The sequence below is a fragment of the Melanostigma gelatinosum genome (genome assembly GCF_949748355.1).
Source record: "Melanostigma gelatinosum genome assembly, chromosome: 11".
Classification (NCBI taxonomy): domain Eukaryota; kingdom Metazoa; phylum Chordata; class Actinopteri; order Perciformes; family Zoarcidae; genus Melanostigma; species Melanostigma gelatinosum.
This window is the reverse complement of record NC_136644.1, coordinates 20,916,205-20,937,194: the sequence shown is the minus strand read 5'-3', so window position 1 is coordinate 20,937,194 and position 20,990 is coordinate 20,916,205. Positions and strand designations below refer to the sequence as shown.

Genomic DNA, 20,990 nt, shown 5'->3' with positions numbered 1-20,990 from the left:
GTGGCTTATCCTCAAGATACCGCCAAGCTGTTGTGTTTAAAATGGGTCAAACGTTAATCTGTTGTAGAGCTACATTGATGTTTCACCACTGAAATGATTGGAGCCTTGACGCATTTTGGTTGTTTTTTTTACTCTACTCATAACATAATTATACATATTGAACTCACTCTAGTACTTGTTAGTATTAGTACACTTTGTTATTTGAAGGATCACTCGAGAAGGATCCTAAAGATGTGATCAATAAGTATTTACTGACTTACAGATGAACAAGATGAACTTCGAAAGAGCTCAACACAGGAACAAGAATCCCTTCTTCAAAGACTGAACGCTGCAGAGCAGCGCTCTAAAGACACGGAGGTGAGTGCGTTCACATTCTTGCCATTTTCACTGAAACTTGGCTCTCTCGTGCGTTATCTGCTTTGTTTAAAAATGAGTCGTATCCCTCAGAAAAATCGTGAAGCTATTGCTGCGATGCTGGCCCAAAGCAAAGAGGAATATGGACAGATGATTGAAAACAAAGACCTGAGCTTGCAGGAGCTCACTCGAGTTAAACACCAGCAAGCAGACAAGGAGATTCAGACAACCCTTCAGGATCTCCAGAGTTCACAAGCAGCAGAGATACAGAGGTAGAAATAACTCGTGTCAATTCAGAGCATTTTACTGACCAAACAGTTTCTCCTCATACCACTTTGTTGCTGTCATGACCCACTTTAAAGGACCATGGACCTGGAGGAGAATCTTACGGCAAAGAACTTGAAAGGAGAAACACACTTTTAGGTAAGCCTCACTGAGGGAAGTGTGGAGATATTTTATTTGCTGCTCTTTCACGCTAATAAATACACTAATATATAAATATGTTTTACTCAACAGGTGAGAGCAGAGTGCAGACAAAGATGAGCAGATCAAAATCCTTGAAGGCAAGGCAAGTTTATTTGTATGGCACATTTCAACAACAAGGTAATTCAAAGTGCTTCACATAAAACCATTAAAAGCATCAAAACATAAGGCAAAAGAAAAGGAGATTTAAAAACAATTAAGAACATTCATTAAAACATTTAAAAAACAGTGTAAGAAATAAAATGCAGTCGTAAAATGCAGAAATTGATTAATATATTAATTGAATGTGGTTCAATTAAAGGCAGCAGCAAACAGAAAGGTCTTCAATCTTGATTTAAATGAATTTGAAGATAAACTGGTAGGGTGGATTTTAGTTTGTTTCTCAACCAGTCGTCATAGCTCGAACACAAAGGACGAGAACTTGAAGGCACTCATCGTAGGCTTTCCTTGTTCTTAGGCGAGAGAATCCAAATCCGTTGAGTCCATGAAGGCTACGAATGAAACCACTGAACTCAGAGTGGAGGAACTCACAGCCGAGCTGTCGAGGAGAACTGAAGAAGTCCAGCTATTTCAGGTGATACACATAGATCGCTCATCTCAGAAGGAAAAGTCATGTTCATACCACAGTCTAATACAGAAGGCCGAGGTATCATTTTTTGTCTATAAAGGTTGAAGCAGAGATTGAGAACGCTGAACTGGATCGACTGAAGAAGACCTTAGAAGCTGCTGAAAACGCACACGAGGATTTAAAGAAGAAGGCCACAGTGACGAGGTTTTTATTTGGATTACTTCTCATCATGTTTGTTTGTATGGAGGCGTGGCTTCAGATCTCACTTCTGACTGCCAGTGATTTTAATTCACTGCCGCTGTTATCCTGTAAACTGCCTCTGAACAGCAGATCAACCACTATAATACTTGAGTCACAGTTGTATGTATATATATATACACAGTATATGATACCTAAGTTTTTAAATCTACGTATGTAAACATGAATGTATAAATAAACACAGTAATAAATAAATACATGAAATACACAAATGAATAAATACAGATACAAGGATCTGACTTTTTCCGTCCCTATACCGATAATGAAACCTGGGTTTTGTGTATCGGCCGATACCGAGTGCCGATCTGATACCGGTGTTATTAATTAACTGTATGCCTCACTGTGTGGAAGTTCCTATGATCATTATTTTATGTCTGAGGCAAAATCAGGCTTGACTTAAACATTGCTTTCCTAACTTTGAAAAACAAAATTAGACAAATAAATACAGAGATAAAAATGTACTGAATTGTTATTTATTTAAATCTTGGTATCCAATACCGGATTCAGCTATTTGAGTCAGTTTTGGACTGATATCAGAAATATGTTTCGGTATCGATGCATCTGAATAAATAAATAATATTAACGGTAATTAACACAATACAAGCGTTGGCGCTCTGTGCAGCAGCGTGGGCGGGGCTTCAGGTCTCTTCAGACAGTTGATGATGTCGTCAGCGGGTCTTTACAGCCCTCTGCTCACTTCTGCTGCTGGATGCTGGATATATTAACCTTTCTAATGCATTTCCTTGCCATAAAACCTTGAAAAAGGTCTAACAACAACACTCAAAGTGGGCTGACAGATTATTTTAGCGTCACTTCTTTTACTAAACCTTTGCCATGGACTAACAGTGGCAAACAGAGTAATAGATTACAACAGACCTAATCTGAGCCATTAGACACGATCAAATGTGTTTTATAAGTATAATATAATCAGCAGGTCAAAAGAACATAAAGCCATTCACCAAACACAGCAATAATCCACGAAACACAGCTGCTTGTGGTTTTTACCTGTGTGTATTTTAATGACTGATGCGGAGGACGTCATGTCAGTGTCCCTACAGACACAGAGGTGGAATGATGAAACAAAAGCTACAGTGGATCAGGGTCACCTGGAGCTTGGCACGTACAGCGATGAATGATTCAACTTAAAAACATAGTTTACAGACATACACACACATTCTTTTCTCTATAATCACCTATAACACACACTTACACGTTTTCATTTCACAAAACAGATGATGCATCCTGTATGCACCTTGATGTTCCTTCAACTTTACATCTCTTTGCTCTCCACGCTCCAAATATACAGAAGGGGGAAAGTGTGTGTTGAGATGTTTGGGAAAACGCACACAAATTGTTTTTTTGGACGTGTAAGCGTGTGTGTATCTCTGAGAGCAGCTACACAAATGACACACATGCACCATTGAGACTCGATCTCACACACACAGACTACATTTCCCATGTTTTTCATTGTTGCTTTTTTTTTGACAATAAAACCATTCAAGCTCTCCAAAGAAATGCAATACGCTGCCACAAGAGCATCGGAGCGACCTTCTGCAGCATACATTTTGGTTGTAAGGCAATATTGTAGTTCCACAGGACTAGTGCTGTTGATGCAGTGTGCTGTTTGCACGCTGACTGTTTCCAAAACCTGATCTTCCAACCAAACGCGTCTGTCGTTCAATGCATTTTTTATTTTTAGCACCATGGGAATCGCTCCTTCAATCAGAATGGCATCACTCCGAGAGACAGCTATGAAAATATTCCCTTCCGATATCCACTTTTTATTTTGGGGTGAGGTGGAAAACCGGAAACATCCATGAAAGTTTGCTACAAGACGGTGCAAACTCAAAAACAGCATGGACACACACACACGCACACACACACACACACACACACACACACACACACACACACACACACACACACACACACACACACACACACACACACACACACACACACTCACACAACATACTGCAAGGCTTAACAATAACATCACAGATCATTTGGAAATTCACCATTTGCAATTTTTTAATATTTTTTCCCCATTCCACGATGGTCGTCTGCATAAGCTTTAAGCAAAAAGGGCAAATGACGGACTCCAGAATTTAAGTTTTTCTTTTTCTCTGTACACACATACAGTAAACACAATGGGTTTTACAATAAGACATGAAATAAAATCATCTGCAGCCGTTCTGAGCTGGGCTGAAGAGACCAGTTCCCAGGCATCAAAGGCAATAAAAATGTCGATTTAGAGTTTCCTCTCAGTTACTGTGGGTTTGAGAAGCCGTCTGATCGCAGTAAGTCACAGTTCAAGGAGTCGGAAAAGTCTCTAAACTCCCTGGTTGGATGCATTTTGTTTTAGGTCGAAGCTCCTCACGCATCCGTAGTTTATAATTCTGAATATGAATCTCGTGTGTTTATGCGTTTGTTTGTACTCTTTTGTTTTGCGACGTGAGCATCCATAGCGAGCGTAGCTCGGTGTGCAGTAATGAAAACCATCTCCTCCACAGAAATGGCTCGCTCAGTCGTCACGTTTGTTGAAGCTTTTGCGGATGTCTCATAGTTTTTCCGGTCTCCTATCAAGAGTGCGATGACCTGTGTGGAGCCACAGAGGGAGACCAATGTTCACATGAAAGTGTCGTCTTCCTCCCCGCGGCTGGCGAGCGTCCACAAACGTCCACGTCTGTCTGTCGGGTCAGAGAAGAGGGGACAGGCTGTACTTTTCTCATTGCCAATGGTGAAGGTCAGGGTGACAGTGGCGCGGGGCTGCACAAAGGTCAGAGGTCACGGGCTGCGTGTGAGGTCATTTCCTGGTGTGAAGGCTCTCCTGGAACTCGGTGCTCGTGTAGCGGATGTGGAAGCCCTTCTTGCTGATTGTGTCGTCACTGTGGAAACGGATCAGCATAGCACCTCCGGGCGAGTAGATGCCCTCCCTGGGCTGAGGAAGGGAAGATGGAGGGACACATGAAGCATATCAGACTTTGTCAGACATTTAGAGGTTCATAACTGTGGTTTTAATGTAATATTATTATTATTAATATACTTTACATTACAGCTCAGGTGTCAATTAGAAACTTTTGAAACTTGTGTCATCCTCATTTGTGGAACATAACAAGGTACAAATACTGTACTTACTAATTTGAGGTACTTGTACTGTATTGAGTATCACTTACAGGGTCCATTTTTCCACAAGAGTACTTTCATTTTTAATACTTCAAGCATGTTAACATTTACAGAATTTTTACATTTTTACAGAAGTTACAATTTAGGTGTATGAATCAATTTTTCAATACCACACAATCAACTGTGCAATAACTTAAATATCTGTTGATGTCTACTGTGATGGGTTACACAGCTCAAGCAAGTCAGGCTGCCTGTAATGATAGGAAGCATCTAAAATAGTGCAGCATGCTTTCAAAAATGGACAGAGTGTAAATTGTTTGTGGTTAAAGATGAGGCTGATGTTATTATATATTTATCTGATTATGTATTAAAAGACCTAAACCTCTCTCAATACCTTCTGACTTCCCAACCGGTTCACAGACATATAATTAGGTTTTTTATTTTCATATGGACACAGTCGTTTTTACTAAATGGCACACTTGCTGGGGACTAAATTCACATGCAGGTGCTTTGAGTATTTACAGCAGCAGGGTGGGGCATGTGTGATCGACACAAATAAAGTACAATGCCTATAATGAAGGAACATGTCACCCAGTGTCAAACGTGTGTTTTTATATGGTTTTTGGGACAACAATGGAGCTGTGTAGGAAAGAGGAATAACATATTTCAGGGTTTGGTTATACAATAAATACTTCTTCGTGAAATCAATACATTGTTGGTGTAACAGTCCCCTAAACCTGGCTGAGTTTTCACGTCGAAGATGAAAATTGAGCCTTTAAAAGGAACATCAAATCTTACCCCTGAACCGCAGAAGCGGCCGAGTCGATGTGAGTTGGCGTCGTACCCGTTGTAGAGCTCGATGTAGTCATAACCACAGTCCGCTTCCTCCTCTACCTCAAACGTGATGAAGCTCAGCTCGATGCCGTAGCCCTGCTCGGCCATCAGCAGCCACTCGCAGTCAGTGTGACCCGGATAATTGTTGTCTCCAAACTGGGAGTGAGAGTAAAGGTTCTTCTGACGAGCTTCTGCTTTTAGACGACCTCCACACTCTGCACAGACACAGGATCAGGAAAGAGGGACACATTACTCTGATAAATCAGGCATTTGTTTGATTTAGTTTGGTCCAATATTGTCAAGAAACTCTCGTCAGATTTCGTGAATGATTTTCATCTCGCATGTGCTGTTGTGAACCACTAGAGGGAAGTATAACTCTTAAAAATCCATTTAAACTTGAGAAATCAACGTTGGTGACTGTGAGTGATGCTCTTTGCAGACACACACTCACACACAGTGTTGCACATGAAGTGAGATATTATCACTGACACACATAAACACTTAAACACGCTTCCACACACACCTGTGGAGTGTGTAGCTTGGAAGCCCTTTCTTTGTACCGAGGCGTCAGAAATGAAGCGAAGGTACATCTTGTTGCCGGTGGAGACCAGCTGCTCCGGGATCTTGCTGCCACACAATCGACCCAAGATGGTTGCCGTGTCACTGTCCCCGTCGAAGGCCTCCAGGTGGTCGTATGCACATTCCTGATGCTGCTCGATCTCAAACTCATTGAAGGCCTGGAGAGGTAGAAGCAGAGAGGATGAGAGACTGCTGGGTGTGATGTGAGCGAGTGCTGAAAGACCCTGCTCACAGTTTAACAGGGACTATTTCTTTGATAGAAAGTATTACCAGTGAAACGTTTTCAAGATAGATTACCGAGATTATCCGAAAATCAACAGGACTCTGTTTCTAGAAAGGCATTTTACAATTTTTCTGACACCTGAAAACATACATTTGTTTGTTCTTAAAATGTGGGTGAGTCTTTGAAGAAAGGAAGCCAATAGTAAGCAGCCTAAGATAGTTTTATATTGAGATAAACTTGCACTTGGTGATGTTCTTATTTGTTAACAGGAATTATAACAAAACCACAAATCTATGTCCTACAGTATACACACGTATGCATAACTTCAGAATGGTGCACAATGTCAGACAGCAACGACAATGAACGTCGTTCAGAAGGAAATTAGAGAATTAGACAGAGAATAATGACAAGAGTGTATACTTTGTCAGAGCCTTCATTAAACTGTGTGAGTCATTTCATGAATTGGAATCCAATCATTTCATTAAAAATAAGGCAAAACTGAGTTCATGTAGCTGGATGAAGAAGCTAGAAAACAGTCTATAATTAAACATGCAATAACAGATTTTTTGGCAACTTGGGGGCAGTGGAAAGAAACGCTGACATATTACTACCGCCTTTTAAGTTGATAGGTTGCTGAACTTGTTAGTAAACAGTTGCAAAGTTAAACTGCAATATAGAGCAACATTATCATTTATTTTGGGTTGTGTTTCTGGCCACCTGATGAATGAAAGTCCATTATTAGCTCTTATTTTAGCTCTCTTTTGGTCTCCATCAACTCCTGAGAAATATCAGGATTTTTTTATGCTCCACTTTAGTCACCAGTTAGTAGCTTGGTGCTGTGACGGTAGTGTACAGTGATTTTGTTTTACAGCGTTTCATCCGGAAACATTGGCCTGTTTTGGCCAAAAACAAACAAATGTCAACGGTGACAGTAAAGTTCGGACCAGAAACCACAACAATGAGCTGAAAGTTGCTATAAAGGAACACACAGTCATGTGATCTGTTGTTATTGTACAAAAAACAATATCAAACCTACTTTAACCCAAATGTCACCAATAATGCACCTTTGGTCGAGATGCTGAGAAGGCTATGAATATTTCTAAGGCTCTTCCGTCAGTGTCACATCCCTTTAAAACTCTTTCAAGCCAATATAAATATATTTGCATTTCATATTCTTTGACATATCTTCAGAACAGACTGCCTGCCTCCCTGCCTCTTTGCCTACACATTGCTTACACACCGACATGCATGTGCATTGTACACAGTGTCACGATTCCTAATCGAATCAAGTCACCGTGAGCTGAGTCACAACACCTTGCAGGCCTCTCTCCCACACAGACACACACACACACACACTTCTCTGATTGTCTCCTGAGCCGTGCTCCATCACGCCACCACAAGCACCGCATTGGTTTTGAACCAACCAGGCGAGAGGAGAGAGAGGGGCGAAGGTGGGCTGGTGTGAGGATGTCGTTACTGAGAGGGGAAGTGTTTGATTCTGAGGGGTCGTGATGGCTTCCAGATGTTTCTAACTGTAGCTCGGGTGAGACACTGGTTTGGGGATCTGTTCTCTACTCCCACGAGAATTTTGTGAGACTGAAGAGGCAAATAACACAATGACCTTCACGTCGATGCTCATATTCCTGGCATTAAATATATCTCACTGAGATGTCATTACGATGGAAACAGAGAGCACAATCTCAACACACACACACACACAAACAAATTTCCCAATTTGCATATATTTGTGTGAAAATCCCATGTATTCACACATTAAAAATAGGTGCAAAAACTACGACAGTAAATGTTTTATCATAGCAGACGATGTCATGTGATTTCAGTTACGTAAGTGGCGAAAAGAGATTATCAATACGAAATGACAGTTGATGACCATTTTGACTGAAAATGGTGTAAATGGTGATTTGCACATTTCCTTTGTGTTATGTGATGATAAACTGAATATCTTTAGGTTTTGGACTGCTGATCGAACAAAACATGCAGTTTGAAGATGTAGCCTCTGGCTTTATTGAATTGTGAGTTTAAATTCTTCCCTACTTTCTTATGTTTTATAGATAAAATGGTTAATCGATCGTGATTACTTTTAACTACACATATCATGTTCCTGTTTGGATGCAGCCTCAGAAATGAATGTTACTTGTTGGCAAGAACCAATTAAGCACATGAACAGTGGCAGCGATATATCAGGATGTGAAGTAAGGTTAGCATGTCGCCACTGATGCATTTTCTGTCCTGATCCAAACGCTAGCAATGCAACAACCTCAAGAGTCACAATGTTTACGTTTACGTCACGGTTAGACTATTAATGTGAGTCTTGACCACTCAATCACCTCTTGCAAACAGTCTTAAGCATCTTCTGTGAATCCACCTGAGTCGGGAGAAACTCCATCTGCATCAAAGCTAACACTGTTAGCTGAACGCCATTTGTCTTCCGTCACATCATCTCCTCTGCTTTCTCTCTCGCTCTCTCTCTCTCTGTGTGTCTCTTACTGGACAAATTACCACACACACATCACACTTTATACGTTCAGCCTCGGCTATCTTCAATCCAAGATGCATACGGCAGAGAATAACAACGTCTGTGGTTTATTCCTAAATATGTAGCTGCAGTAACTCGAAAAATGTGGAGATGACTCTTTGTGGTGACACATTAATGCTTACATGCACAAATGCATGTGTGTGTACGCATGCAGGCATGCACACACACACACACACACACACACATACACACACACACACACACACACACACACACACACACACGCAGAAAGCCACCAGGACACAGATGGCCACTGCCCAAGGCCTCTTTCTAACGCATGAGCACACGCTTGCAGTTAGCCTGAATATACAACCGTGCACTTTCTCCACCGTTCACATTTGGGTTTCATAAGTGGAACATGGGAGGAGAGATCATAGAGAAAGATGGGGGGAGGGCAGCCTGAGGGTTTAACATAAGATATGACCCCACAGACAGAATCATGCATTGTTGTGGCCAATAATGCTAAAGTAAAGGGTTTAAAGAGGCTTCACAAGCCCTCGAAGTCTTCTCGATTTCAACACACTTACTATCTTGACTCGGTGTCCTGGCGTGGCTGTGATGTCCCAGGTGCACTCCTTACGGCTGGGATACTTGTCTGGCCAGTTAGGGCTGCTCAGGGTCCCACTGGGGCTGTGGATCTTATGCTCACACTCAGCTGAACACACACACACACACACACACACAGAAACACACAAGCACACACACAGAGAGGAAGTTAAAATCATAGCTGCACAGGAAAAGGTCAGAGGAAATGGAAAGGGAACAGGAAGGAGAGGAAGGAGAGAAACAAGAGAACCGAAAGAGAGAGAAAAGATTTCAAAGGAACACATCCTGATGACAAGTTCAGTGTGGATTTCACATGGATGCATGCACGCATGCTTTAAACCAGCACACTTTGTCTGGATGGAGTATCTCTATTAGTAGTAGGACAAGTCACACATTACCTACAATACGTACAGGTGAAATTAAGGTTATTATCCTGGATGTCATTTGAACCTTGAATTTGTATTTATAGAAGCAAAAGCCCATAGGATGGATCTAATTAGGAGAAAAGATCATTTCTTTGTGCTTATAGTTACACTGCTTATAGTTAGACTGTTTTAACCAAAACACAGCACTTACTGCTGTCTAAAATCTAAGCCCTTTCTGATTGGATGTTTAGGAAATGTATCCTTCAAACACAGGATGTGAAGGATTGGATACTAAACATCCGATTACTGAGCATTAAATTCTGATCCTCACACATACAAGACTTGTACGAGATTGTTGGTGCATCCAGCAGTTTCAATCTAATTCTTTTTAAGATCCAGGATCCATTCTGGATGAGTTCATGAATGAGGAACAAAGACAAGGAAGAGATGCGGAGATGGAAACACGTAATGAATCAAGATGCTTCCATAGATTCTCCGGGACAAATTATGCGAGTCACACAATTTGGCCTTCACAGTCTCCAGATCTCAACCCAATTGAACACGACATCTCTGGCTGTGGTTTTCTCCAAAGAAACAAAACTTAGTTTCTGTAACGAATTAAAATTTAAAAAAACTCTGTAATGTGAAGCTTTGCAAGTTCAAGTCAAGGAAGACAACATATCTCTGGGAACTGCAGCTTTGCCGACACTGCTTCTTTTTAATGTTACAGAAACTGTTGCTCAGTAGACAATTTTATTTATGTATTTATTAGTCTATGTAACAGGGACAGTGCACATTAATAAATATTGCTGTAAATATGCCAGAGTTAGCCCAAAGCCAATTTTTCATCTGTGTTCAACTGGTCTGTTATTACTTTGTTAGTTACTCTTAAGCTCTGCACTGCCAAAAAAATAAGAGCATAATTCGCTGAACACTGACCAACTATAACTCTTCATACTTTACATAACACGTCAGCTGCAGGCAAATATTGCAGCATGCTAATAACTGTGACTGCTTTCCTCCTGGAAAGTTTCAGTTTAAAAAAAAATGCAACCAAAGCTATGAAGGCAGCCCTCACAGTCACAGTGTGTGTGTGTGTGTGTGTGTGTGTGTGTGTGTGTGTGTGTGTGTGTGTGTGTGTGTGTGTGTGTGTGTGTGTGTGTGTGTGTGTGAGTTAAATGAACGCCTTTAATGAAGGTGATGGGAGGCAGGAGGCATGCACAAGACAACAGAATGTATTCCAGAGTGACATTTTTTATTGAGTCAGACAAACTGAACCCAGGTACAGAATGAGATGGATGAATTCACAAGACCAATGTAAATGAAGGGGAGTCTTCTAACAGGCAAAGTATTAAATATAGACGTCATACGCCACACACACTATTGTTACAGAAGACCCTCACACCCGTAAACAATTTAGTTACTTACAATACACAGATTTAAGCTCTGACAATGATAACCGAGTTGTCTGACATAGGAAACTCTTTTCACATTAACAGGAGTAGTTTATAATGCCACAGCATCATAATATTACCAGAATTCAAGTAAATAAACCGACAGCTTCAAGTTTACCAGTTGTCTTCCTTTCATAAAAAAGGCTGGTGTCTCATAGTGTCAAACACTTCTGTCAGGTGACGATCATTAAAATGTGATGTTGAAAGTTTCACACGCACAATACTACATGTATGCATGTAACCACACACACACACACACACACACGGACACAAGCTGTGTGATGGGAATATGGATTGACATGACTCTGCAAGGTTACCGGCTCAGGCTGGTCTAATGCGCACGTAAACACACACACATATACGCACAGGAAGACAGCGCTACACACAAAGCTGTTAAGCTCCCAGATGTTTGAAACACGAGTGTTTTTATGAGCAGCACAGGGAGCCTTTAGTGAGGTGAGCATGTGTGCGTTGATGTGGTGTGTGTGCACACGATCAAAAGTTCAACTTCAAAGAGACGAGTATAACATGTCAATTCAAAAGTGTTGTGTGTGTGTGCGCATGTGTGTGTGATTTGCGGGGGAATTTGCTAATAGCTTCTAATAAACAATGTTTTCTGTCAAACTGAAACCTTCTTCCCTCTCTGTGAGTCTGTTTCTCACACACAAACAGCTTTAGTGACTTGCAGGCAGAGCTGTTTTTAAGACAAGTTCATGTCCAGTCTCAAGTCATTTGAGACAAGTCAAGACAAGTCTTTAAGTCTCAAGCCCTTTAAGGCTAGTCCAAGTCAAGCAAGTCATATGAGACCAGTGCAACTCCAGTCTCAAGTCATTTGAGAAAAGTCAAGTCTTGAGTCTTGAAGAGTGAGTCTCAAGTACTTCAGTGCAAGTCCAGGCTCAGTGGTCATGACTCTCGTCTTCACCTCTGTAACCTAATGTGACACATGCCGACGTCAACAGCTCTGCTTGCAGGCACCAACTGTGGAAACGTATGTGACGAAAACACTGTCCTCAAATGGAAACGACCGGTCTGTTGTCCTGTGGACTCCGATGTGGGTAAACAAAGGAAGGGTCGTATGCTGGACGATGCTTGTGTGAACGTGGCAGCACGTGCATATGCACTCCGATGCTTTTATGCCAGTGTGTGTGCTGATGTGAATGAACGTGAAACCCACCTTCCTTACAGTCATGTTTGTTCTCATGCAGCACAAAGCCATGGCGACACTGACAAACGTAAGAGCCCACTGTGTTGGTGCACTCGTGCTGGCAGCCGCCGTTGTCCTTGCTGCATTCATCTTTGTCTGTGAGAGATACACATGCGACACATCATTCATGTGGGAACAGCAAAAAAGATGGAGGGTGGAGGGAAGCAAGAGGTCAAGCAGGGGACAGGAGTGGAAAGATGAGAGCTTTAGGAAGGGGAGGAGGGTTTTTGAAAAGGAAAAGCAGTACAGGAGGACAGCACAGGTGGAGGAATAAACAGTGACATAAAGGAAAGACTCGACGGAACTCAAACAAGTTAAAAAAGGTTCAGTACTTATAAGAGAAAGTGATAAATGAAGAGAAACATGAACATTTATATCCAGCAATCCCGGTAGGCAAACATGATCAACCAAATGAGCTGTAAGACTGCAAGATACTGTTCATAATTCACCTGTAAAGAGTTAAAGCCAAGAGAAATGGTCAATGCACAATTCGTTCCTAAAACAGCTTCACTGTCAAGTTGGGATTTTTTTCACTTGAACCAAAAGCATGAGAGCAAATATGTAATGAATGAGTTCAACTTTGTGCTAATCTGCTCTAAAATAAGCTGCGAACATTAGCATGCCTGCTTGACTAGCTTACTACATAACTACGTAATTGAGCGTTTTTTCCCTTTCATTTGTTGTCTACATCATTTTGTGGGCTTATGTACTCTACTGTAAAGTACTGACACTCTTTGATATAACCCATTTTGTGAAAACTGGTCCTGGATACTACGACTGTATATCAGAGTGTTAGCGGCTCTGTCCTGCACATAATTGGATTTTGGGAAGTTTGCACTCCATTACGTAACATAGCGTTACTTTTGCCAAAGTCATTGGCGAATCCAAATCCTCACCGGCCTTTCTCTTGTAAACGTGAAATATACATTTTACAAGAAACAATAAAGCATAATAAATCTCAATGACGCTTGCAACAAACAATGCTGCACCTCTATCTTCTACAGGTTGTGAGGATGCTGACTCTTTGTCCGGGACATCATCAAGGTCAAAGCGTTAAGACAAGAACAAAGAACACAACTGAGGTGCTTTCTCTCCCTCATCCTCCAAGTTGTGGCTTCCTCTAAACACACGGCTTCTCCTGACTAGGACTGGGTGATGACAAAGCCCATTTTAATGGAGCTGAACACTGAAAGCTCACAGGGTGGAGGTGGAAGGAGCAGGGAAAGACTCGCTGTGTGTGGGGCTGCCATGTTGACAACAGTGATGGTGTCAGAGACAGAGATGTGGGGGATCTACAGATGACTGCGCAGGAAGACAGAGCATGTGAGTGTGGGAAATAGAGCAGAGCGTGTTTGTGACTGGCAGTGAGAGACAGATTCCTATAAAGAGATGTGAGATTAGACACAGACGGAGAGTCTCACCTCAACTCAAGACCCTGCGAATCAAACTAGATCTGCTTTTAATGAAACCACTAAATCCTCCTCTCCCGGTGTGACTGTGTGTTTGTCTGTGTCTGATGTGGTATTACGGTGCTATTGTGGGCTCAGTCTCACCCTAACGCGGGCTAAGAAGCTTTGCGGTAGATGTTACACAGTGTGCATTGTGGCTTTCTTCAGGTTAAGCACACAATGTCCACATGCACACACACACACACACACGCACACACACCACACGTGCACACTCACATGGATTAGTAGTGTGTGGTAGGCCGGAGGGACCTCCCGAAAGCTGCTGGATCTTTGCCAAACAAAAGCTTCTGACAATAGCAAAGAGACTCATGTGGCAACTTTTAACACACACACACACACACACACACACACACATTATATATCTGAGTAAGTAATTTCCCTTTGAAGCAACTCTCCACTGAGCGCTTTAACTTCCAGGTGTTCTGGAGTTTCAGTTTGATGAGCTCATCCAAATGACAGCTTTGCTTCCTCTGACGGAGGAGGAGGAGGCTTTTTTGGAGCGGTTTTGCCATTTCCGTTTTGAGTTATGCGAGAGTATGAAAAGAGATTTTTCTTCAGGAGAACTTCCTAAAATTGTTAAATAGAATTAAAATCCAACAAATTTATCCCAGCGAGTAGAGGATATTTGTTTTGTTGTTACTGGGGAATCATAGCTGTGTCCCAATTCAATACTACGTCCAAACTCTTTCCAGTATGTAGTGTGTTCATGCTTGGAAAGCAACAAAATTAAGACATGCATACTTTTTATATTCACTGAATATATATATATTTTTAAGTGTGGTACTGATGATGATGATTATGTCCAATGCACAACAGAGAAGAAGCACCATCTCACATCTCCAACAAATTAAAACTAAATTGAATTTGAAATATAAATAACCAGTGGGCAGTTGTGACATTTCTAGAACACGTCAGACAATAAAAATGTAATAATTTGCGACTGGCAATTGCAGCTGCAGTTTGAAAATATCTATGTCTAGCCAGTATAAAAATATAGACACACCTATATCTCACACTTGCAAAGTCAAATAAAATAAGACGACATTTTTTGTAAGCGTAAAACAAAGCTCCAATAACAATGTTACTTATATGTTTTTAATGGCAGCTTGCATGGAATGCTAAAGTGGCTAAATGTTAATGTTGTATTGTGTTGTACTAATATTAAATTGGGACAAAGCACATGTTTCCCTCTGGAGGAGAATGGATTCAAACGATGATCCCTTCCATTCAGACGGGATCCATCCATTCCCTCATCACAGGAGAGACCAGAGCCAATCAGAGATTCCGATTGTGAGGTCATGTTACCTCTGACCTTTGGTGAGGTTGCCAGCTTGCTGTTGAAATGGCCACGGGTGGGAGAGCGGCTGCGCCTAATGTCCTGGCATGACTCAAACACAATCATACGCTCTTGACACAGAGCCAGCCTGTCTGAGGGAGAGAGGGCAGAGTGCAGGGTGATGTGTGCAGGAGGCCTGAGAGCCGGCGGAGGCTCAGGAGACACAGCATGACAGACAGACACATGTAGACAGACAGAGGAACAGAGAGGGTGTAACGCATGACAGATGGATGATTCCACACATACTAAAACCGTGCAAGCAGACACACACACACAAATGAACACGCAATGGAGGTGGGCCGATCAGGAATCAGGAATGGAAGAAATGCGTGTGGTGTTGATGTAGCACAGTAAAAGGTAAAGGTACGGAGGTAGTGGGTGGGGGTTAAATGGGCAGGTAAAGACCCTGGTTTCCATCTTACACCATCAGTTAGCTTTCATTGTTTTTTGATATTTTACCATGACAATGATTTTTTTCTAATCTTAACTACATTTTGGGCCCGATCCTAATTCCCTTCCCTTGGCCCTACCCCTTTTGGAGCGCCCTTGAAGGAGTAGTGGCCCTGAAGGAACAAAGCCACAAGGGGTAGGGTTTGAAGTCTCTACCTAGGAAATGAGACACCACTCGATGTGTCATCAGTAGCTGATTCAATTATAAATGAATATCAACCCAATTTAACTTCTTCATATGTTCGAAACAAAATGCACTGCTATGCCCACCCCCGACAAACACACACACACACACACACACACACACACACACACACATACACAGGTTTAACACATGTATCCTACCTGAGAAGAAGTGAGCCTTGAAGCCTTTCTTGGAGACCGTGTTGTCGGATTTGAACTCAATCCTCATGTTGTTATACTGAGAGGTGATGACCTCAGGGACCTCGGTGCCGCAGTATTTACCATGCAGCTTAGAGTCGGATGAAAGGCCGCTGCGCACCTCCACAAAGTCGTATTTACACACCTAAACACACAAATAAGGCCCTCGTAACACGTATAGAAGAAATGTTCTGCTATGCTTCGCATCTCCCTGTTATTAAAAGACAACACACCTCATTTCCCTCCAGCTCGAAGGCCTCAAACTGCATGGAGATGCGGTACTGAGTGGGAGCGACCACCTGCCACACACAATTCTTGTTGGGCGGATACTCTTTCGGCCAACCGGGAGTGCTGATGGTCCCGTTCAACTTAGAGAGGAGACCGCCGCATGCCGCTGTACACACACACACAAACAATAACTTAGACATGAGGAGGCTTTGCAGACTTGTATAGGCCTACTGCATTTATTTCAGTCCCAAAAGGGTTTCTGCCACCAGATTCAGCTCAAGAGGAAACGTGTAATGTGTATGGAAAGTCATTACTGCTGATGTTTGCTCATTTTAAGTCGGTCTCGTAACCTCAAGCTATAATACCTGTACAGTTCACAACAGCATTTTCCTCAGACCGCAACTCAATTATTGCGTTGCCCGTTCATCCTCCTGACCATATTTATTGCTGTTGTTCTTAAATTGGAGGTGGACATGGTGAAATGAGCCTAAACATCACTGTAATTGTAAATACAGCCGACAGATGTTTGATATATATTCTTACACTTTCTCTATGATTTTTTTCCACACATTAAATCACTGCCAAAGTAACTGCTGCTTTCCAAAGAAATACAGCAAAACCACAATTTGGATATTTCACCAGCATGGCTTTTTCTCTCCTCAGAAGTAGTTTGTTCCGTTGTTTCATTATGTGGGTCATTACAGGTAGTGAATCTATTTTGTGGGATTAAAGGACCTTCACAGCATTTGTGGCATTGGAGCAGCGAGGAATGTGGCTTTGTGTCAGGAAGATGTTTTTTCCTGTTGATGGAGGCGGTTCGGATGTTTTTTTTGTGAGACTGTAGAAACACACAGTAGCATACAAAGAAATGCACATACGAACATGAGTTTAGCATCTCACACACACACACATACAGTTACCTTCACAGCTCTTCTTGTCAGGAGCTAGTTCGTAGCCCGGATCACAGGCACACTTGAAACTGCCGAGAGTGTTGACACACCTCTGTTCACATCCTCCATTGTCTGGCTTGGCACACTCATCCTCCTCTGAAAAACACACACACACGTCAGCGCACATTTATTTTCACACACATTAAGAATGCTCTTGCTGAAATGCTCTTGCTAAAATGCACACACACACCTTTGAAGAAGTTCGCAGCAAAGCCGGCTTTGTTAACCGTCCCGTCTGAGACGAACTTCATCCACAGTGTGTGCGAGGTGGAGCGCATGTCCTCAGGCTTGTCGTAGCCGCAAAATCGACCAATCAGAGGACTCGTCTCCAGAGGGCCATCTCGAACCTCCAGGTAGTCGTAAGCGCAGCTGTCGTGCCTCTCAATCTGCGAAAAACATCCATGCAGGTTCACACACACACACACAGAGTGAGATACATGACACTGCTGTGAATATCAACATCCATCCTGTCACCATCAAATATCTGGTATCATAAGGAAAATGTAATCTTCTTAAAACCTCGGTCTTATGTGCGTAGTTTCATTCAAGAAAAATTAGGTTAATCTTTGCTCCTGTGTAACGGTGAACTTTGACCTTACAAGAGTGAAGTGAGGTTCGGGTCAGATTGACTCCTTTAGCACACTGACATTTTTACGGCTCTGTGGCTCTGTACACTCACACACAACACATGCACCACTGACATTATTAACTTCCTCGCAGTTATACGAGCGTGAAATGTGACCCAGACATTCCTGAGCACACACACACACACATACACACACACACACGGAGGGAGAGGAAGAGAGAGAGAGAAGCACACACACAAAGATGATCACACACACGCACGGAGTGACTCACCTCGAAGGCCTGGAAGCTGAGCCCGACGTTGTATCCCTGAGACACAGTGATCCTCCACACACACTCTTTGGATGGTCTGTAGTCATCAGGGTAGTTGGGGGACTGAATCTGTCCTGAGTCCTTGGTGATTTCCCCTCCACAGATCGCTGCACAGATGAGAGAGAGAGAGAGAGAGAGAGAGAGAGAGAGAGAGAGAGAGAGAGAGAGAGAGAGAGAGAGAGAGAGAGAGAGAAACTGGACAGATTAGCATTAAGTGCACAGGCCAACAACATCTGAACACGTGTAGGTATGAATAAGGCAAACTTCTCACAAAAGTCAGTCATTTTTTAAATTTGAAACCTCATCGTGTGGAGTGGATTTAAAATCGGTGTATTTATACATACTTATTGATGTGAACACACATGTTTCTAAGGTAGAAGAGTTACCTTCATAAATGGCAGCGAAGCCTTTCCCCACCCAGTTGCTGCTGCTGCGAAACTCAATCCACATCCTGCTGTCAGTGGAGATCAAGACTTCAGGAACTTTATCGCCACAAAACCTGCCTGTTAAAAACACACACACATAAAAACAAACGATGTCACAATCATAACTTGTCGTGTCCAATGATTGTTGATGAAATATAGCCTTTGAAATGTGATGTGAAACGCCATGAATTGGAGACTGCTTGAAAAATAGTATAAGATCGTTTAAGACCCCACACCAGGAAAAACACAAGAATACGACTTTGATGTGCCGGAGACAATGTGGCTCAATGGAGGCAAATCATTCTCATGTTTTTGGAGTCTCAAACTGAGTTTATATTGGAATGGCATTCACAAAACATTAATAAGCACAGTATTTAAGACTCAAATACCCCTAAACTTGGACCCTTGGACATATGTCTGAAAGTTAACCACAACAAAATGCTGACAGATCGAAGTAGAAGTACACATCGGTACAGTCAGGGCCATAAGTATTTGGACTGTGACACCATTTTTCAAATGTTGCCTCTTTACACGGCCGCAATGGATTTGAAATGAAGCAGTCAATATGTGCTGGAAGTGTCGACTTTCAGCTTTAATTCAATGGATATGACAAAAGTATCACATTAACTGTTTAGGAATTACCGCCATTTTCACACAGTCCCCCACATTTTCAGAGGTTCCGAAGTAATTGGACAAACTAACATAATTGTGGATATAATGATCATTTTTAATACTTGGAGGAAAATCCTTTGCAGTCAATAATTGCCTGAAGTCTTGCACCCATAGACATCACCAAACGCTGAGTTTCCTCCCTTGAGATGCTTTGCCAGGCCTTTTACTGCAGCCTCCTTCAGCTGCTGCTTGTTTGTAGGGCTTTCTGCCTTCAGTTTTATCTTAAGTGAATGACAAACATGCTCAATTGGGTTAAGATCAGGTGACTGACTTGGCCATTGAAGAATATTCCATTTCTTTGCCTTGAGGAGCTCTTGGGTTGTTTTCCCAGTATGTTTTGGGTCATTATCCATTTGCACTGTGAAGCGCCGCCCAATCAGTTTTGCAGCATTTGGCTGAATCTGAGCAGATATTTTAGCCCGAAAGACCTCAAAACTCATCAGCTGTGACATCAACGATAAACACCAGTGACCCAGTTCCATACATGCCCGTGCCATAACACAGCCTCCACCATGTTTGACAAAAGATGTGGTGTGCTTCGGATCATGACACATTTCTTGTATGTCGGCTGTATACATGTGGATATGAAGGTGAATATAGATGTGTATGTGTGTGTAGATGAGTGTAAACCAGTATATAAGGAAGGGTACACATGGATATATTCTCCTGGAAGAGAAGATTGAGGACTGAAATTTATACTGAGGACTAAATACGGTGTATGTGCATATATTAACGTATATAAAAAAACTGGAAAATATCAAAATAAATTGCATACTGGAATATTAACTTTTCTAAATAAAAAGGAAATCTCAAAAAAGAAAAACATGATGACAACACATACATATATTTTTATATCGTGCTGTTGTCAGTCTGAACGTGGCTTTACAGTCACAGCATCAATCATGTGAGGGGATTTCAGTTTGTGATTTCAGCAGAATTAAAAAGCGAATGAAAGACTAAGCGAATAAGAAAAGCCGGTTTATGAAAAGGTAACCAGTGCTCCTCTGGCTGACTGTCCCTTGATCTTACCGAGCAGTGGAGCTTTCCTCCAGTAGCCATCCCGAACCTCAATGTAGTCGTACCAACACAGACTGCTTTTATACAGATCCATGGTGGTGAAGTTAAGAACAATCTGGAGGAACAAAAGTAAATATTTACAACGTATTTGATGCAGACGCTTGAACCTCGGAGACCAGACGAGGAGAGGCGGAAGAGAGGAAGAGTGTTCCTTTATTGTGAGGACATCATCATTCTCTCAGCAGTCTCTTATTGTTAGTGCATGTACATTCACTGCACTGCAGGGTGCTACTGAGTGTGTGTGTGTGTGTGTATGTGTGTGCACCTTTTCTCCGGGTGTAACAGATATTCTCCAGACACAGTGTGTGTAAGAAGGGTATCCGTTGGGGTAACCAGGAGACGAGAAGTTGCCCGTTGACTCTTGGAGCGTCTCTCCGCACGCTGCAACCAACACACACACACACACACACACACACACACACACAGATGGAGTTACATTTTCGTGGTGAGTCCTGCTGTTATGAGTAATCCTTTCAGCTGTGTACCAATACTTGTGGTTAGTACATTGCTTAAGAACACATGACTCTCATAGCTATTATTATTCTCAATCTTTT

The 20,990-nt window shown here is 42.1% G+C and overlaps 1 protein-coding gene across 1 annotated transcript in view; it reads right to left on the bottom strand.

Moving 5' to 3' along the window:
* Nucleotides 1–3,505: 3,505 nt before the first annotated feature.
* tll1 (tolloid-like 1) overlaps nt 3,506–20,990 on the bottom strand; it is a 35,983-nt gene continuing 18,498 nt past the window's right edge. The window contains exons 9-21 of the mRNA XM_079278704.1: nt 20,702–20,817; nt 20,389–20,491; nt 18,649–18,765; nt 18,224–18,369; nt 17,556–17,751; nt 17,336–17,461; nt 16,421–16,581; nt 16,152–16,332; nt 12,522–12,647; nt 9,510–9,637; nt 6,147–6,360; nt 5,588–5,838; nt 3,506–4,604 (exon numbers count right to left, since the gene is read on the bottom strand). Of these exons, the coding sequence (XP_079134830.1) occupies nt 4,470–4,604; nt 5,588–5,838; nt 6,147–6,360; nt 9,510–9,637; nt 12,522–12,647; nt 16,152–16,332; nt 16,421–16,581; nt 17,336–17,461; nt 17,556–17,751; nt 18,224–18,369; nt 18,649–18,765; nt 20,389–20,491; nt 20,702–20,817 (2,000 nt within the window). The 3' untranslated portion in view covers nt 3,506–4,469. The remainder of the gene's footprint in view (nt 4,605–5,587; nt 5,839–6,146; nt 6,361–9,509; nt 9,638–12,521; nt 12,648–16,151; nt 16,333–16,420; nt 16,582–17,335; nt 17,462–17,555; nt 17,752–18,223; nt 18,370–18,648; nt 18,766–20,388; nt 20,492–20,701; nt 20,818–20,990) is intronic.